This window comes from Chelmon rostratus, chromosome 6 (assembly GCF_017976325.1).
Source record: "Chelmon rostratus isolate fCheRos1 chromosome 6, fCheRos1.pri, whole genome shotgun sequence".
Classification (NCBI taxonomy): Eukaryota; Metazoa; Chordata; class Actinopteri; order Chaetodontiformes; family Chaetodontidae; genus Chelmon; species Chelmon rostratus.
In genome coordinates this window covers 18,029,047-18,043,604 of record NC_055663.1, presented here as the reverse complement: position 1 = coordinate 18,043,604, position 14,558 = coordinate 18,029,047, and the positions used below count along the sequence as shown (strand labels likewise).

Genomic DNA, 14,558 nt, shown 5'->3' with positions numbered 1-14,558 from the left:
AAAACTTTTTGAGTGCTTTAATATCACTACTTTATCTTTTAGCCCATTTTATCATTACATTTTCAAAACGTTTTTTCAAAAATATGCTGTAATACTATGAATGCATGTAGTAAATAAATTTGTGATTGAATTTCCTGGCGTGTTTGATTGTCCGACTGCTTTATGAGCTGAAAACGAATTGTCCATTAGATGGCAGCCGAGGGTTTTCTATCAGTCGTGATGTGAGGGAGCTTTCTGTGCCCTGATATTTGCTTGTACGGTAACAGATTTCTCCACAAGGCAAGAACAAATTGTAAAAATCAAATAACTGCGACAAGGCAGCGTGATATTTCGGACATATGGATGTAGTTTAAAGTCTATGGGTCAGGAAACCATAAACCCAATCCAAGAAAAAGACGATATTTGTTAGTAGCCTGTGAGGACGAGAATCCTGAGAAGTTTTACTGAGGGAAAATGACGAACAAAATGTCAACTGTACGTCACGCAAAAAACCAGGAAGAGCTAGTCAGTACGTGGCCTTTTCATCTTGAATCACAGAGGCAGGAGCTCCGCTTCATTAAAAATGGTAGAAGTGTAATCTTTACCCCGTTGATATTAGTTAAACTCTAGTATACATGTAAATGTTGGTTATCTGTGTTATTTGCAATTTCACCAGCAAAACAATGCGCTTTGTGTGTATTACGCTTTGTGTAACTGGATGTGCAAACTAGCCGAGGAACGTTAGCTTCTAGTGTCAAATTCACTTTTAGCCGCTTTATTAAACAACATAATAATGGTTCTTCCTATTTTACAACGCTAATCAAACGCTATAGACTCGCTACATTGTGGTGGGAAGGTAAGGTAGGGGTTGGCGGTCGTGGGGGTGATGTGTAGCTTTGTCTAACCTGCTCGTATCTACACTGTGACTGCAGGAACTCGAGGCTATGACCAGATACACCAGCCCGGTGAACCCGGCTGTGTTCCCCCACCTCACTGTCGTCCTGCTGGCCATCGGCATGTTCTTCACTGCCTGGTTCTTCGTGTATCCTTTCAACGCTTGCTCTACTTAATAGTCTGTATGTGTTGTTTACGAAAGACTGGCTAATTCCAGAGACCATTGGGCTATTGCAGAATAGCAACCTTAAGTGAAACTGTATGATAGAAAGTTAAGGATCATGTTAGTGCTTTTGCATGTTGTTCACGCACTTTAAAAGCTATCTTATAATTACTGCTGGACTAGCTTGTGCTAACTGTGGTGACACAGGTTTTCCATTTCTGCAAATGGCCTAAACCTCCCAGACACCTACTGGTTTCTGCTCATTTTAGTAAAATGGGAAATTTTAATGAAGCCCTGGTTCGGTTTATTTCAACTTGGGACATGTTTTCCTCGTTCAGGCCATGATTTTAATTGCTGACAATAACAATGAACTCACTGACTTAATTGCTGAGATTCAGAACAGGGTGACATCTTTACACAAGCACTCAGATGCTCACACAGATTTTGAACAGTTGCATAAGAAGCTGTGCAGCAGGAGGCCTTCAACTTGGCTGTGGTTTGTATTTTTCTGTGATCTTACTTAACTTTTCATCAGCTACGAGGTGACATCAACAAAATACACTAGGGATGTGTACAAAGAGCTGCTGATCTCCCTCGTGGCATCACTTTTCATGGGCTTCGGTGTGCTATTCTTGCTACTCTGGGTTGGCATCTATGTATGAAGGTACATTTAAAATCTTATTTACGTCCAATAGTTTTTAAACCAGTAGAACAATTTTGTATAACTTTGTTCCCTCTGCCTTTCCTGCAGTTTCGGGTGACTGACTTAAAAGAATGACACATTCCAGTGGAACGAAGGACATCACACACAACACAAACTGGATTTAATTGGACGGCACTGACGATATTCTGGGATCATATGGACTCTGATTTTCTTTTCACTAGTAAAGAGGATTTGTACAACTTTTGGTGTCTTTCTTTGAGTCTGATATCTGCAATGATTGTATTAATTCATGGATATCTCACAGATTTTATATAAAATTTTAAGTTTTATTGGAAATGAGACAAGAAGTTCACTGCAAGTTGACCTGCTGGGTGCTTGAGATTAGACAGTTATTTTGACACATGGAAGGCTATTTATGGCGCGTTTACTAGTGGCGCCTAAAACCTCAATCCCTGATTAATCTTTGTGTTAAAAATAGAGCAGTCTGTTTCACCTTGTCTCCAGGATAATACTGACTACCCTAGTGATGAAGGATTACACCAGGATTAGAGAAGGATTATTTAATAAAAACAGCGGGAACACGATTCAAAGATCCCCACTCAAAGACAACTGGATTCACATGAGAATTGGCTTATTAAAATTACATTAACCATGTAAACAGCACATACTAACCTTACATAAGGCAAATAACCAACATGTTTCATCCTTTTGTGGGGGAAATAACAGAACTGTTCCAACGAAGCTATTACTATATGTTCTATAAGTAGGAACATGCATCAAAACAAACTTGCCATGGGAGGTGATACCTGCATCTACGGCAGTTCTCTAAACTTCTAATACTCTTCATTCCGCCTGCACTTCAAATTCATTTACAAAGGCCACATAGATCAACAGACCCAATCTGGATTAATACATTACACATGTCACAGTTGTCTTACCATCCACTGTAAACCATTTAACTGGCTGCATGCTCGACTATGAAGAGCCAATAAACACAGACTTTGGTTGAGACTTTGCTTCATCCTTTTTGCCTGTTGGAGAGTTCCATCGGTGTTCAACATCAGTCCACTGCTTTGTTATATATCTTAAATAGTATAACGTGATCCAAGCGTCCTTTTTGACTGGTGATGATATCCTATGTTAGCATGTCAGAGGAACCATTCTTCGCAGGACATTTGAGGTCTCGATCAAACCTGTAGCTACTTCACTGACGAGCTCTGGCAAAGGCATCACGCAGCCACATAGAGTCCTCATACAGCCTCGGGTCTCCCATGTACTCTGCTGTGCGTTTGTATAAGTAGTAATACAACACGGCCGCTGTGAACAGAAATAAGTGCAGTTACTCAATCACCAGAGAGACTACAGAAAACAGATTAGTTGTGATGGAAAATGTACCTCTGAATTAATCCACCAATTACCTGTTCTCTGGAAAACAAAAAGAGCTTGGAGACCATCTGTCCAAACAAAACGGTTTGACTCGAGCCATCTAAGGTTCTAGAAAAAAGCAATAATTGCATGGATCAAAACTGTGAACAGTTACTCTGATGTAACAAAGTAGAAATTGTATAAATGTATGGCTCTGGGTTTGATATAGTGTTTGCACAGAGTTAACACGCAGGTGTCTGTGATGGTCTGACAACACGTACCAACACCCAGCAATGAAAGCAGATGCTGAGGGTCAGGTAAAGAGCTGCAAACATCAGCAGAGCCCTGAACCTCTCCAGCAGCAGGGACACCAGGCCGACCTGGAACATGTAGGTGTTTAACATCATCAGCAGAATGATGATCACGTTGAACAAGATGGCGATGTCCTGGATGCTGCAAACACAAATTTTATTAACTCATTTATAATATTGGCTTTGTGATGCAGCATGTGCCTTAAAATACAAAAAAATGCAGCTGTAAAGTGTAAACAAAATATATGCGACCATGTCAGAGAGAAGGACACTGAAGGACTGGTACATGGTCTTTTTTTTTTTTAACAACAGTGATACAGAGAAAAATGAACATAGAAAGTCTATGGGTACTGCCAAACTGCCAAAAGATTAGACACTGAATAAAATTCTGTCTCTGTATGTTTCATGATTACACGTTGACACTGAAAGAGTAGAAGAGCAAAGTAATTGCTATTTACACAAAAATTGATACAGTTGTTCTAGTAAACTCTAAATAACTGAGTTCAGGGACTTCCTCTAAGTAAAGTTACGTTGTTCATAAGCAGCTGAATAATGTAAATCTCTGGCAACTGTCTGTTCACTGCTATTTGTTTATCAATCATCAATAACTTCTATTATCAGTCCCACACATTTAATGTTGTCCATCGCTCCCAAATCAGAACAACAACTAATTATCAACTGTCACAACTGATTAACCTCTTGGATTTTAAATGAACCAATTGATCATTTCACTTATAAAATATTAAGACTTATAAGAAAAAGTTTCCAATTTATCAAGCGGGTCTGCACATTTGTGAAGATGAAACCAAACAGTGTTTGGTAATACCAAATAATGACTGGCTGATAAATCAAGTAATCATTTCAGCATGCATTTAAGAGACTTACATGAAAAGCACCAGTTGGACAACAGGCGCTCCCCTCAGGAGTTCACTGAAGGAGTTGACGAAGAGGTCATAGGCCAACAGTGTCATCTGGATCAGCAGCACCAGAGAGTAGTTACCAGTCTGGAGCATCTTCAGGGGCTGATCCTGCACACCACCAAGCTTCACAGTCGATTCACCTTCTAGCTGCTCTTCTTCGCACTTACAAAACAGGTCTATTTAGTGAAGAGCCACCCCTACATACTTCAGCACAAAAACACTGCAGAGTCCAGAAGCAGACAGATCTGACTTCACAACTTGTCCATTCACATAGTCAGAAACTGGTGGCCATAAATGTTCTATTGCTTTAGATGTTCTTTACTCCGATTTGTCTCTCTGTTCAGACACATGCTGTTGGTTGTCCTTGGGGAAAATATATCTCGGTGATGACCGCAGGCAGTCCAAGACACCACATCAGATGTTTGATATCTTTTCATGCGCTGCATGTTGGCGTCTCTGATGTGCAAAGTATCCTCGTCGTCTGCTGCATTTCCTGCAAGAAAGAAGAGGAAAGGGTGTGAAACAACAGGCAACAGGCTGGTATGTGGTTTGGAAGAAAAACGCATTGTGATTTTTTTACCTCCGAAACGTATTCACAGCAGTGAGCCGTATCTTTGTCTTGTTACCTTCTCCAGCTCGGATGTGTGTGGATGTAACTTGTCCTTCGCAGACAGCTACATAAACAGTAAACCTAACCATACAAGGTCAAGATGCCTAGGCTGTTATACAGGCAAGCATGGAAAGTCTGGGATTACAGATTAATTTCACCTACGGCGACACCGCAATCTCTTGTTTTGTTGTTGTTCAGGTTGTCCACTCCCTTTCTTTATATCTAATCTACCTAAGACGGTGACCTGCACGTTATGTAGTGATGGCTGAAGATAATCTGGCAGACTGAAACTAGAATTACGACTGACTGCTTCACAATCTTATTTCCAAAACAAATCACTGGTATGGCACTGGCACAGCTCAGATTTTAACTTCGAGGAACTCCCTCCACGTTTGCGACGTTAACGATAACCATCGCAAGACTGTTTGACGAACGCGACACAAATAGCATTCAACCAACGCCTACTTACCGGAAGAGCGTGTAAGGAGTGAAAAAAGTCATCCAGAGCCAAGAAGAACCACTAAATTTATCACAAACATACTTTTATCGCCAAACAATGCTACCCGCTCGGAGCGTCCACTGCTGCTTTTCACTGCGATGTATTTCCGTAAATTCCATGGTAACGCTACTACTTACCGTAATAACGTATTTATAGGTAACTCGGAAATCTCTAAAAAATAGTGTTGCCAACAGTATGGAGATTACGATATATTTTGTTGTTGATTTTGTTGCCATGGTTCTGACATGTGGCCAATGTTACTGAAAGTAGCTGATGTGTGGAAGTGAAAGCATTTAAATAGGAGGACTGGTTGGCTTCATTTCGCGCTCTACATGAAACATTACGGTAGACTTCGGTAGCACGCGGTGCTCACTGCCACCCAGCGGCTGAAATCGGTACTTGACTGGAGGACTGTCAAGTGATCAAAGGTAGTGAACATCTGCGTCCAGGACAGAGAGGGTGAGTAGTCAAAGTTTCCACAACTTCGGTAAATTTATCTAAATTATAGTAATGTCAGTCGTTTAGAAACGTTAAGAGAGAGTTAATATTTACCGTCTCTCCGCTATGGTACCTCAATAACCGACCAGCTGTTGTGTTGCGTGGTTCTTTTTTCTTTAATGATAAATTTACGTTACTTCATTTTCTTGGCTTTGGTTACCTCAGCTAGCTTAGCTACCAAAATTGACTGCATGTTAAGCAGTTTCATTCAGAGCAGGTTGCCGACCTGAATTTCTGTCAAGCTTTTTGCTAACGTTAACGTACAGTCGCCAACGTGTATGTGCTTTTCACAGGTATACTGTTAACATATGTTCTAAATTAACCCACGTAGTCAGATTGAATGTGGTCTTTTGTTGACATTCATCGCAGATAGTGGAGGACTGTTGGACTGACAATTTTGTATCTTACAACATGTTAAATTAAAACTCTTCAGTGGAGCCACTTTCCGGAGTGTGAAAATTTCACCTTGCGGCAACTTGTAAAATAGTGTTTGGTTGTGTGTAACAACATTTGACCTTTGTCTGTAGACTTATTGAAAGTCTGGTTTGACGCACAGAATCCTTAACATAATATTTACACTAGGGCATACCAGCATATCTCTTATCTCATAAAGTAGTTTTGATCTTCATAGATCATCAGCAAGATGCTTTACTAGCCATTATCAGTACATACTTTTTAAAGTATTGGTTGCATGCCCTCATAGATAGCATGACTGGAGAGATAGGCCATAGTTTGTTTAACAGTGACTCAGATTTCAGTTCAGTGTGCACCTTAGCCTGATGACTCCAGAAATGCATCGATTTTGAAGCATTTCTTATTTTATTCAACACACCATCCAACACCATTTATGATTTATGCTGTGTAATAGAAATGCTGTCTAATCTGATATCTGTCATAAATCACCCTTTTATGAACGTGGAGATACAGAGGCATATTTTCCCCGTTGTTCTGAAGAGTAAAATATGTTTGCAGTCGTGCTATGTCTGTCAATGCAAACAACTGCAAATGTTTTATTTGCATCTCCGATCCCTGGCAATTCACCCTCCCCTTAGAGTGCACAGTAAATCGTCTCACATGACACCATCCTGTTTTTTGCCTTCTACACATCCTGGTGCATGGTCACGGAGCAGTGGCAGCATCACCTTTTACTTAAGTTCTCCTAATCTAAATAAACAGTGAGGACGACTGGTTGTGCTGCATGAAGACAAGAACTTATGTTGCCGGGGGAAATGAACATTTTGCATAAAAATGTGTAAAATAACATGCTGTCATACTGGATACCTCAAACAATTATAAATCTTACTGAGTGTAGACATATCAGGCACCGAAGTACAGCAGCTCTAGATAATGTGCAGAGTCACAGGTTAGTTTGTTCTGTATCTCATGTTTGACAAGGGAGGACCTGTATTGCCAGCTTCTCACAATATCCCACAGCACTAAGAGACTTGTGTCTTTTAATTCATTCTGGCTCTCTGATGATGCCTCAGATTGATAGGATCCAGTAGTAAATACTGTTGAAATACTGAGAGACTTCTCATTTGGGCTGTAATTGTTTTTTAGTATCAATTAATCTAATTTTTTCAGTTTATCGATGAATCGTTTAGTGAGATGTCAAATATGTTTTTTTTTTTTAATGGCGGGCATTACCTCCATGGTGACATCTTCAATCATCTTGTTTTGAAGATGGTAGTTTAGAATGACATATAACAAAGAAAAGCAGGAAATCTTCTCATTTGAAAAACTCGAACCACATTCCAACTTTTTCACTGTTTCTGGTTAAAAAATTACTAAAATGCTTAATTGATTATCAAAATAGCTGCAGATTATTTTGCTGTTGCTGTTGATCGACTAATCAACAATTAATTTCAGTTCTACTTCTCATGAGTCCCTGAGAAATAAAGTGACGCATTTAATACCAGATGACAAACTAAGAGGTCAACATGTGTATTTTGCCACTATTTTATGACAGACCCACATGCACCAACTTGTCGCCCATACCTGTCTGCCTCCGTGCAGTAATGTCTAAGTGGCTGAATGACTGTGAAGTGCTGGTGGCTGAAGGTAGTGGTGAGGCAATGCCAGTGAGCCCCAGACCACGGGGCCTACCAGGGGGGAGCCCCATGCCGGGTCGGGGACATAATCCACTTGTTTCACCCAGCGCCAGAGAGGCAGTGCCAGGCAGCCCACAGGCAGAGATCATGGGCAAGGCCAAGGAGCTGTTTGTGCTGTGTGACAAAGAGGGGAAAGGTTTCATCACTAAGCGGGATATGCAGGTGAGCAGCTGATGTGGTAGAATAGCAACATTTAGGGCAATTACAGAGTCTTGAACTTTTCATCTTGTGGTCACCAGAGGCTACAAGAGGAGTTGCCGCTGTCTCCTGAACAGCTGGAGACGGTGTTTGAGAGCCTGGACCGACAGAACAATGGATTCCTGACTCCTGTTGAGTTCAACACAGGACTTGGTGAGTGTAGAGTCTTGTGCGTTTTGAGAGACCACTCTTCACTGTGACATCAATGGGTAAAAGCTGTTCAATCACAGACGTCCGTCATCCACTTCAAACCAAATCGTGTGTGCTATTCTCTGTCTGTGGTGCAGGTGAGTTGGTGGGGCTGGAGGACACGACTGAGCTGAGTCAGGACGAAGCAGAAGAGGATATGGACAGGGTAGACTGGTCCCAGGACCCCGCTGCAGCTAGATTTGTAAACATCCTGATGGAGCTGGGTGCTGACAAACTCTTCAAAGAGTAAGATCACTTTCACAAATTAATTGCCAAGATTTCCCAATGGCTTCTGCAGTAGCATATATAATCCCATCTGCACTCAGCTGCCAGTTTATCAGGTCACCTAACCAAAACTAATGCAGTCTAATACAGAGGTGTTTCTGTTATTTAATCTACCTTCATTGATATAAGTGGGGTCGACAAAATAGTAAAAACAGCTGTCCGAATAATTAATAAGCATTATTTACATACTGTATTTACTAGATACCACACTACACTGCAAAATCTACAATTAGTAATGTAATCTTTCTTTGTACAGATCACAGTCAAGATGCTCGATGCACTTGATGTGCTCCTATGTGCAGTTTGTCATTAAGATCAGCACCTTTTTGTAATGTCAGAGTGATGCGGTGCTGTTAAGGTTAGATGCCCATAGTCACTTTAACAGTTGTCCTGTCATGCTGTGTGTTGTTTGTCAGTCAGCAGGAGTTCTGTTCTCTGTGGTGTGACCTCCACAGAGACAGACCAGAGCTGCTCTGTGTCCTGGAAGGCATCCTCGTCCATGCAGTGTCCCATTTACAGGACTCCATCAGAGAGAGAGATAGTCTGGAACAAGCTCTACGCAGGTCCCAACTTACTCTCACTGTCCTCTGCATGTGGAACACTATGCATTAATCAGGCCACAATCAACTGTGAGTATTCAGAGTTTTCTAAGACCATTCAACCTTGATTTTTTTTCTGTTGTAGGCGGGAGGATGAACATGACCAGGTTGTTCGATCCATATATGAAGAAATGGAAATCCAAATCCAAGAAGACAGAGAGAAACGCATGTCTGAGGTACAGACATGTGCAATTTTGTCCAGCCTTTGTGCCATGTGACAAGAGATATCATCATATCAAATTGTAATGAATTTATTGTGAAATGAAGGAGAGTGTAAGACAGAAGCAGAGAGGGCAGCAACTTGAGGAGGAGCTGAGGATTCGGGAGCAAGAGTTGGAGAATACACTGACCAAACAGAGAGAGGTATGTGCCCGAATAGCCCTAATGTTATTTCTGAACAGTCTTAGTTTCATGCGTGAATCAACAGGACCTGTCCTTGTCTTGTCTAAGCTGGGGACCAGAATCCAGCAGCTGAGCTGTGAACACGCAGACATTAAGGAGCAGAACCAGCAGCTGCGGCGCCTCAACATCCAGTTACAGGAGCAGGTGGAAAGCAGCAGAGAGCAGCTTCAGGCTGCTCTGGGTCAGCTCAGCCTGCTGCAGCTCAACGCTGCCCAGGAACAAGTGGCTAGACAGAGGTGAGCGGCTAGCAGCGCATACGAACACGCTGTAAATGTCCCAGCGATTACAGCAGAAATGCGATCATGAAAACACTGTTTCTCCTTGAAGTATGACTAAAACATCTTTCTATTAATTTAATTACAAATTGTGTGAGTGCTTTGGTATTGAAGAAAACAAACAAAAAAAAACAGATGGGAGTCACACAGTCGGTATTTTCAGTTCAGTCAAACTCGCTGCAGGCTGTTTAAGAGTTTTAATCACACTTTACTTTTCAATGTCAAGTTTGCAAATACCCAAATGTTGAGTGAGATTACTGTGAACATTTATTTGTTTTCTCAGTTGATTATAAAAATGACTCCTAGGCACCTGGCAGCTGATCTGATAATATTTCCAAGAATACCAGCTGTTTATTTAAGGATAAGGCTGGTATAATTCTGCATTTTTCAATAAATCCCATGAAAAGACCAAACCAATGTCTTAGTCTGTCAGTACTTTCCCTACCCTGTCTGTGACCCTCAGACCAAAGCCCCTTTGTCCCTGCTGAAGATATAAATCTTTAAAAACAGCTCACAAATATGTAGTTTCATTTTTCTAGAAATGTTGTTGAGTAATAACCTGAAACTGGCAACATTCTTAATGAACGTCACTCAGACGTTGTTGTTGGGAACTATTTTGTGACGTGGATTAATCCACATTTGGTGCTGTAGGGAGTACTTATGGCAGCAGAACTGCGCTTGTGGGATCAACTCAATAAACTACTAAAATAAACAAAATACTACAACACCCATGATCATCATAATGAAGGAATACATCACTCAGCAGCTCAGCAACAGCTTTTTGATGTGTTTGGAATCAATGGCAGGAAGGAGTAAGTCATATCTGATTTTAGCTACGTCGACAGTATTTAGAAGTATCAATTAAATGTTTTTTCTTGGGATTTGAGTCATGCTTTAACAATAGTTTGTTTGCTTCACTGTAGAAATGTGATGAAGGTGTCAAGGAACATGCAGAAAGAGAAGGATAGTCTCATGAGACAACTGGAGCTACTGAGGTAACGGCTGCTGTTTCACTCCAGTTCTTTCGTTGTGAAGAAATTTCCAGACAAAAGTCATAGATAAAAACTGAACCTGTAAAGCAATGAATGTCATTCCAGTCTGCGTACTTATATGTCTTTTTTGAAGCAACCTCTCAGCCAGTGTGATGTTGGTTTCCTCTCTTTCTGTCAGGGATATGAACAAAAGGCTGCGAGATGAGAAAGATGCCCAACAGTCTCAGAAGAGGGTTAGTCACAGACACTCTGTCCTTCCTCCTCTGCCATTAACCTGTTACCTCAGTGAAGACCTTTGTACTCCGTGGACACAGAAGATTTATCCAACCTAAGCTAAGTCTGGAAAAGACGTCAGGCTTTTTTCCATCATCTGGACAATGATTGTTTATATGCGCAGCTGTTATTTTTTGGTTATTGATTGAACTTGTTAATGCCATTGACACGGTTTGGGTATTTTTGCAATGTCAGCCGTGTTTTTATTTCTCTCGTGAAGATGTGGTCAGTGAAGTGAAGGATTTTGTTGAAAAGACATTTCTGCTGTCCTGTGTCACCTTGAAGCAAAGAGTGTTGTATGTGTTTATCAATGATACTGTACATAGCAGGTGAACTAAAGTGGGTCAATATTTTCCAAACTAATGAAGCCCTTTATCACAATTCTTAAAGGAGTGCCGATGACTTACCTGGTTCCCCTTTATCCCATCCTTTATCAGTATAGGTCAATATAGGTATACGCTGTTAACTGTAGACAAGAATACAGAACATTCATTCAAGAAAACATATGGACCATAATACAATGAACACATTCATTTCTTGTACTTGTACTATAATTTACAATCAAGTAAGTGTACTGTTGATAGTTGATTATGATGTTAAATGTCTTTGCAGCAGAATAAATGTCACAATTGGACTGAATTTTTGTTCTAATGCACAAACAATCTAAAATTATCTGCCTGTGTGAAGCGACTCTTATTTCTGCAGAGACCTTTTTTATTTCATGTTACATGGAAACTTGCCGTTTTACATACCCACATATTTATACTGTAAAAAACCTATATGATAACAATCTTAATGCTACTCATTTCTTCTGCCTCACAAAACCTTTTAGACTCCAAATGTCACAAAGACTTTGCAGAAGAAAGGGTCAGTCATAGGTAACTACTTACTGCAAGACAAGCCAGTGAAAAGGTTTGTATGACCAACTGCATCTGATACCACATTTGTCATGTTTGCAGTAAAGCGAGGCAGACTGCCCGAGGAAACAACTAATCTTTTGTATTCATTGATTCTGAAGACAGCTGAGCTCATCTGATGAGTTGGAGCAGGACAAAGACAAAGAGGTGACAAATTCATCCAAGAGACACCAACCGTCATGTAGAGTCAGGTGTGAAAATGTTGAACAGATGCAAGCTCAGGTATGGAAAGTATCAAATTTACAATACATTAAATTCAAAATCCATCAGTTTGACAGCGCGGTCGCAGCAGTTAGAGACATAATGATGGAGATAATACCCTGAGGCTTTTGTGGTCTACAGCAGTAATGGGGCACAGATTTGTCTTTGGGAAAAATGTCCATCCTCTTAAATCCAAAGAAAAAGAGACACTGATTTTAAAATGTTAAGTTTGGTGCCTTTACCTGAATTTTAGAGCAAAATTGTCAGTCCTCAGCGAGTGTTCAAGGTGGTGTTCCTGGGTAACTCAGGAGTGGGTAAGACCTGCTTCATCCACCACTACTGCACCGGTCACTTCCACAGCAAAATGAGTACTACTGTCGGTAAGCTTTTCTTTTACTATCACTCTGTTATCACATTGATTAACATGCTCCTCGTTGTGCACACCGTATAAGCAAAGTATGAAACCTTGTGGTTTCTAGGTATAGATTTCCAGATGAAGACTTTAACTCTGGACTCCACCACCATCACCCTGCAGCTCTGGGACACCGCAGGACAGGAGAGGTCAGATTTAACACATCTTTATTCTCATGTTTACCAGCCGTGTGCTTTTTTTTGTGGCTTTACACTAGAGCTGTAGACTTGTAAGTCTGACCATCTGTTTTACTTTCTGTATGTTATTTTATTCATTCATTTTTTGCATTCAGGTTTCGCAGCATCACTGAGCAGTACTACCGTAAAGCTGACGGTGTCCTCGCCATGTACGACCTAACTCACTCCCCCTCATTCACCGCCGTGAGAGGGTGGATGGACTCTGTGAAGGTGAGCAGGTGGAGATGGCATGGATCGTTTGATGGGAAAAACATGCAAAACACTTTGTCCCAGTTTGAATACACTTGCAGGTAAATGCAGTAGGAACCTCGACAGACACTAATGTCATCTGAGTGATAAATCTCCACTAGGTTTTTTTTTTTTAATTGGGACACTAATTTAAAAAAACATATACTCAACTGAAAACAGTACAAAGACAATATATTTAATGATTTACCTCATCAACCTCATTGATTTCAAACAAGTTGGGACAGGAGCAACAAAAGACTGGGAAAGTTGTGGAACGCTCCAAAAACACCTGTTTGGATCATTCCACAGGTAAACAGGTTGATTGGTAACAGGTGATAGTATCATGATTGAAACACAATTCTTTGGAATCGAGGTTGCAGATAATATAAAAGCTTTCCTCACCACTGATGTATTTTTCTGCTTTAGATTTCAACACTAATGCAAGTGTGTGTGTGTGCTAACCCGCTGTATTTCTCTCCCAGGAGAAGATGTGTGAAGGTGCTGTACTGATGCTGCTGGCGAATAAGCTGGACTTGGCGGACAGTCACAGCAGAGGAGTGACAGCCGGGGAGGGGCAGCGACTAGCAGAGGTGAGGCACATTTGAATATTCAAACTACTTTCTGCAGAGATTCACTCACCGTGGCACTGCCAGGAAAGAAACATTTTTTAAATAAATTAAGTTTGTTGTTTGTTTACTTCCTGGTTTATACAGCAACACCAAGCTTCGTTTTACGAGTGCAGTGCCAAAACTGGACGTAACATGGAGGAGCTGATGACTGATCTGGCCCGGTATGGCATCTTATTTCTCGTAACATGTTTGTACACTTAATTTATTGCTGTTTTTTTCACTATAGCCAAAGTACACTCAGCTACCAGTTTGTATACAGTATACAGTCCAAAACAGCTGTCATTCATTCAAACAATTAGAAACATTTTAGTGATTGAAGAAGTGCTGATTCTACTTTATATTAGTCATTTTTCAATCAGTTGATCAACTAATTCTGTCAGCACTGTTTCTCATATTAGTCTGCTGTCATTGATGTTAAAGGCATCAGCAGCTGTAAACTGTTCTCATGTGTTGTGGTTTCTGCTGCTCAGAGATTTAACCATTTTCTCCATCTTAGGATGTTAGTGTCCCAGCATGACCGACAATGTGAAGATGCACTTTTGCTGACTGAGGACACAGATAAAAGACGCTGCTGTGCATAAACAGAAGAGGAAACTATCGCGTTATGCCGTGGTTGACTGACTTCACAGTTGTGTATGTTGGGACAGTTGGATTTTGGGGAATGTTGATAAGTGGTGCCCAAATCCTGAAGTTATAATCCATCCAATAAAATATATTTTTGATGGCTGCTTTGTTGCCATAGTACTA

The 14,558-nt window shown here is 40.8% G+C and overlaps 3 protein-coding genes across 4 annotated transcripts; 2 read left to right on the top strand and 1 right to left on the bottom strand.

Moving 5' to 3' along the window:
* The first annotated feature begins 494 nt into the window (after window positions 1-494).
* On the top strand, window positions 495-1,939 carry tmem258 (transmembrane protein 258). The gene is made up of 4 exons (XM_041939167.1): window positions 495-565; window positions 912-1,021; window positions 1,572-1,700; window positions 1,788-1,939. The coding sequence occupies exons 1-3, from the start codon at window positions 563-565 to the stop codon at window positions 1,696-1,698; spliced, it is 240 nt and encodes a 79-aa protein (XP_041795101.1). The 5' UTR covers window positions 495-562; the 3' UTR covers window positions 1,699-1,700; window positions 1,788-1,939.
* Window positions 1,873-5,494, bottom strand: tmem138 (transmembrane protein 138). Of its 2 annotated transcripts, none has more exons than XM_041939165.1 (5): window positions 5,376-5,494; window positions 4,262-4,789; window positions 3,347-3,518; window positions 3,119-3,194; window positions 1,873-3,017 (listed from the first exon to the last, which is right to left on the bottom strand). In XM_041939165.1, exons 2-5 carry the CDS (start codon window positions 4,387-4,389, stop codon window positions 2,905-2,907), a joined length of 489 nt encoding a protein of 162 aa, XP_041795099.1. In that variant the 5' UTR covers window positions 4,390-4,789; window positions 5,376-5,494; the 3' UTR covers window positions 1,873-2,904. The 2 variants fall into 2 exon arrangements, with proteins under 2 accessions (XP_041795099.1, XP_041795100.1); XM_041939166.1 differs by lacking the exon at window positions 5,376-5,494 and adding an exon at window positions 4,877-5,027.
* A 325-nt stretch (window positions 5,495-5,819) lies between these two features.
* On the top strand, window positions 5,820-14,544 carry cracr2b (calcium release activated channel regulator 2B). The gene is made up of 18 exons (XM_041938482.1): window positions 5,820-5,864; window positions 7,873-8,176; window positions 8,254-8,365; window positions 8,500-8,647; window positions 9,103-9,249; window positions 9,371-9,461; window positions 9,553-9,648; window positions 9,736-9,923; window positions 10,886-10,957; window positions 11,133-11,187; window positions 12,060-12,139; window positions 12,246-12,366; window positions 12,599-12,725; window positions 12,825-12,906; window positions 13,050-13,164; window positions 13,665-13,772; window positions 13,896-13,972; window positions 14,308-14,544. The coding sequence occupies exons 2-18, from the start codon at window positions 7,922-7,924 to the stop codon at window positions 14,390-14,392; spliced, it is 1,959 nt and encodes a 652-aa protein (XP_041794416.1). The 5' UTR covers window positions 5,820-5,864; window positions 7,873-7,921; the 3' UTR covers window positions 14,393-14,544.
* The last annotated feature ends 14 nt before the right edge of the window (window positions 14,545-14,558 follow it).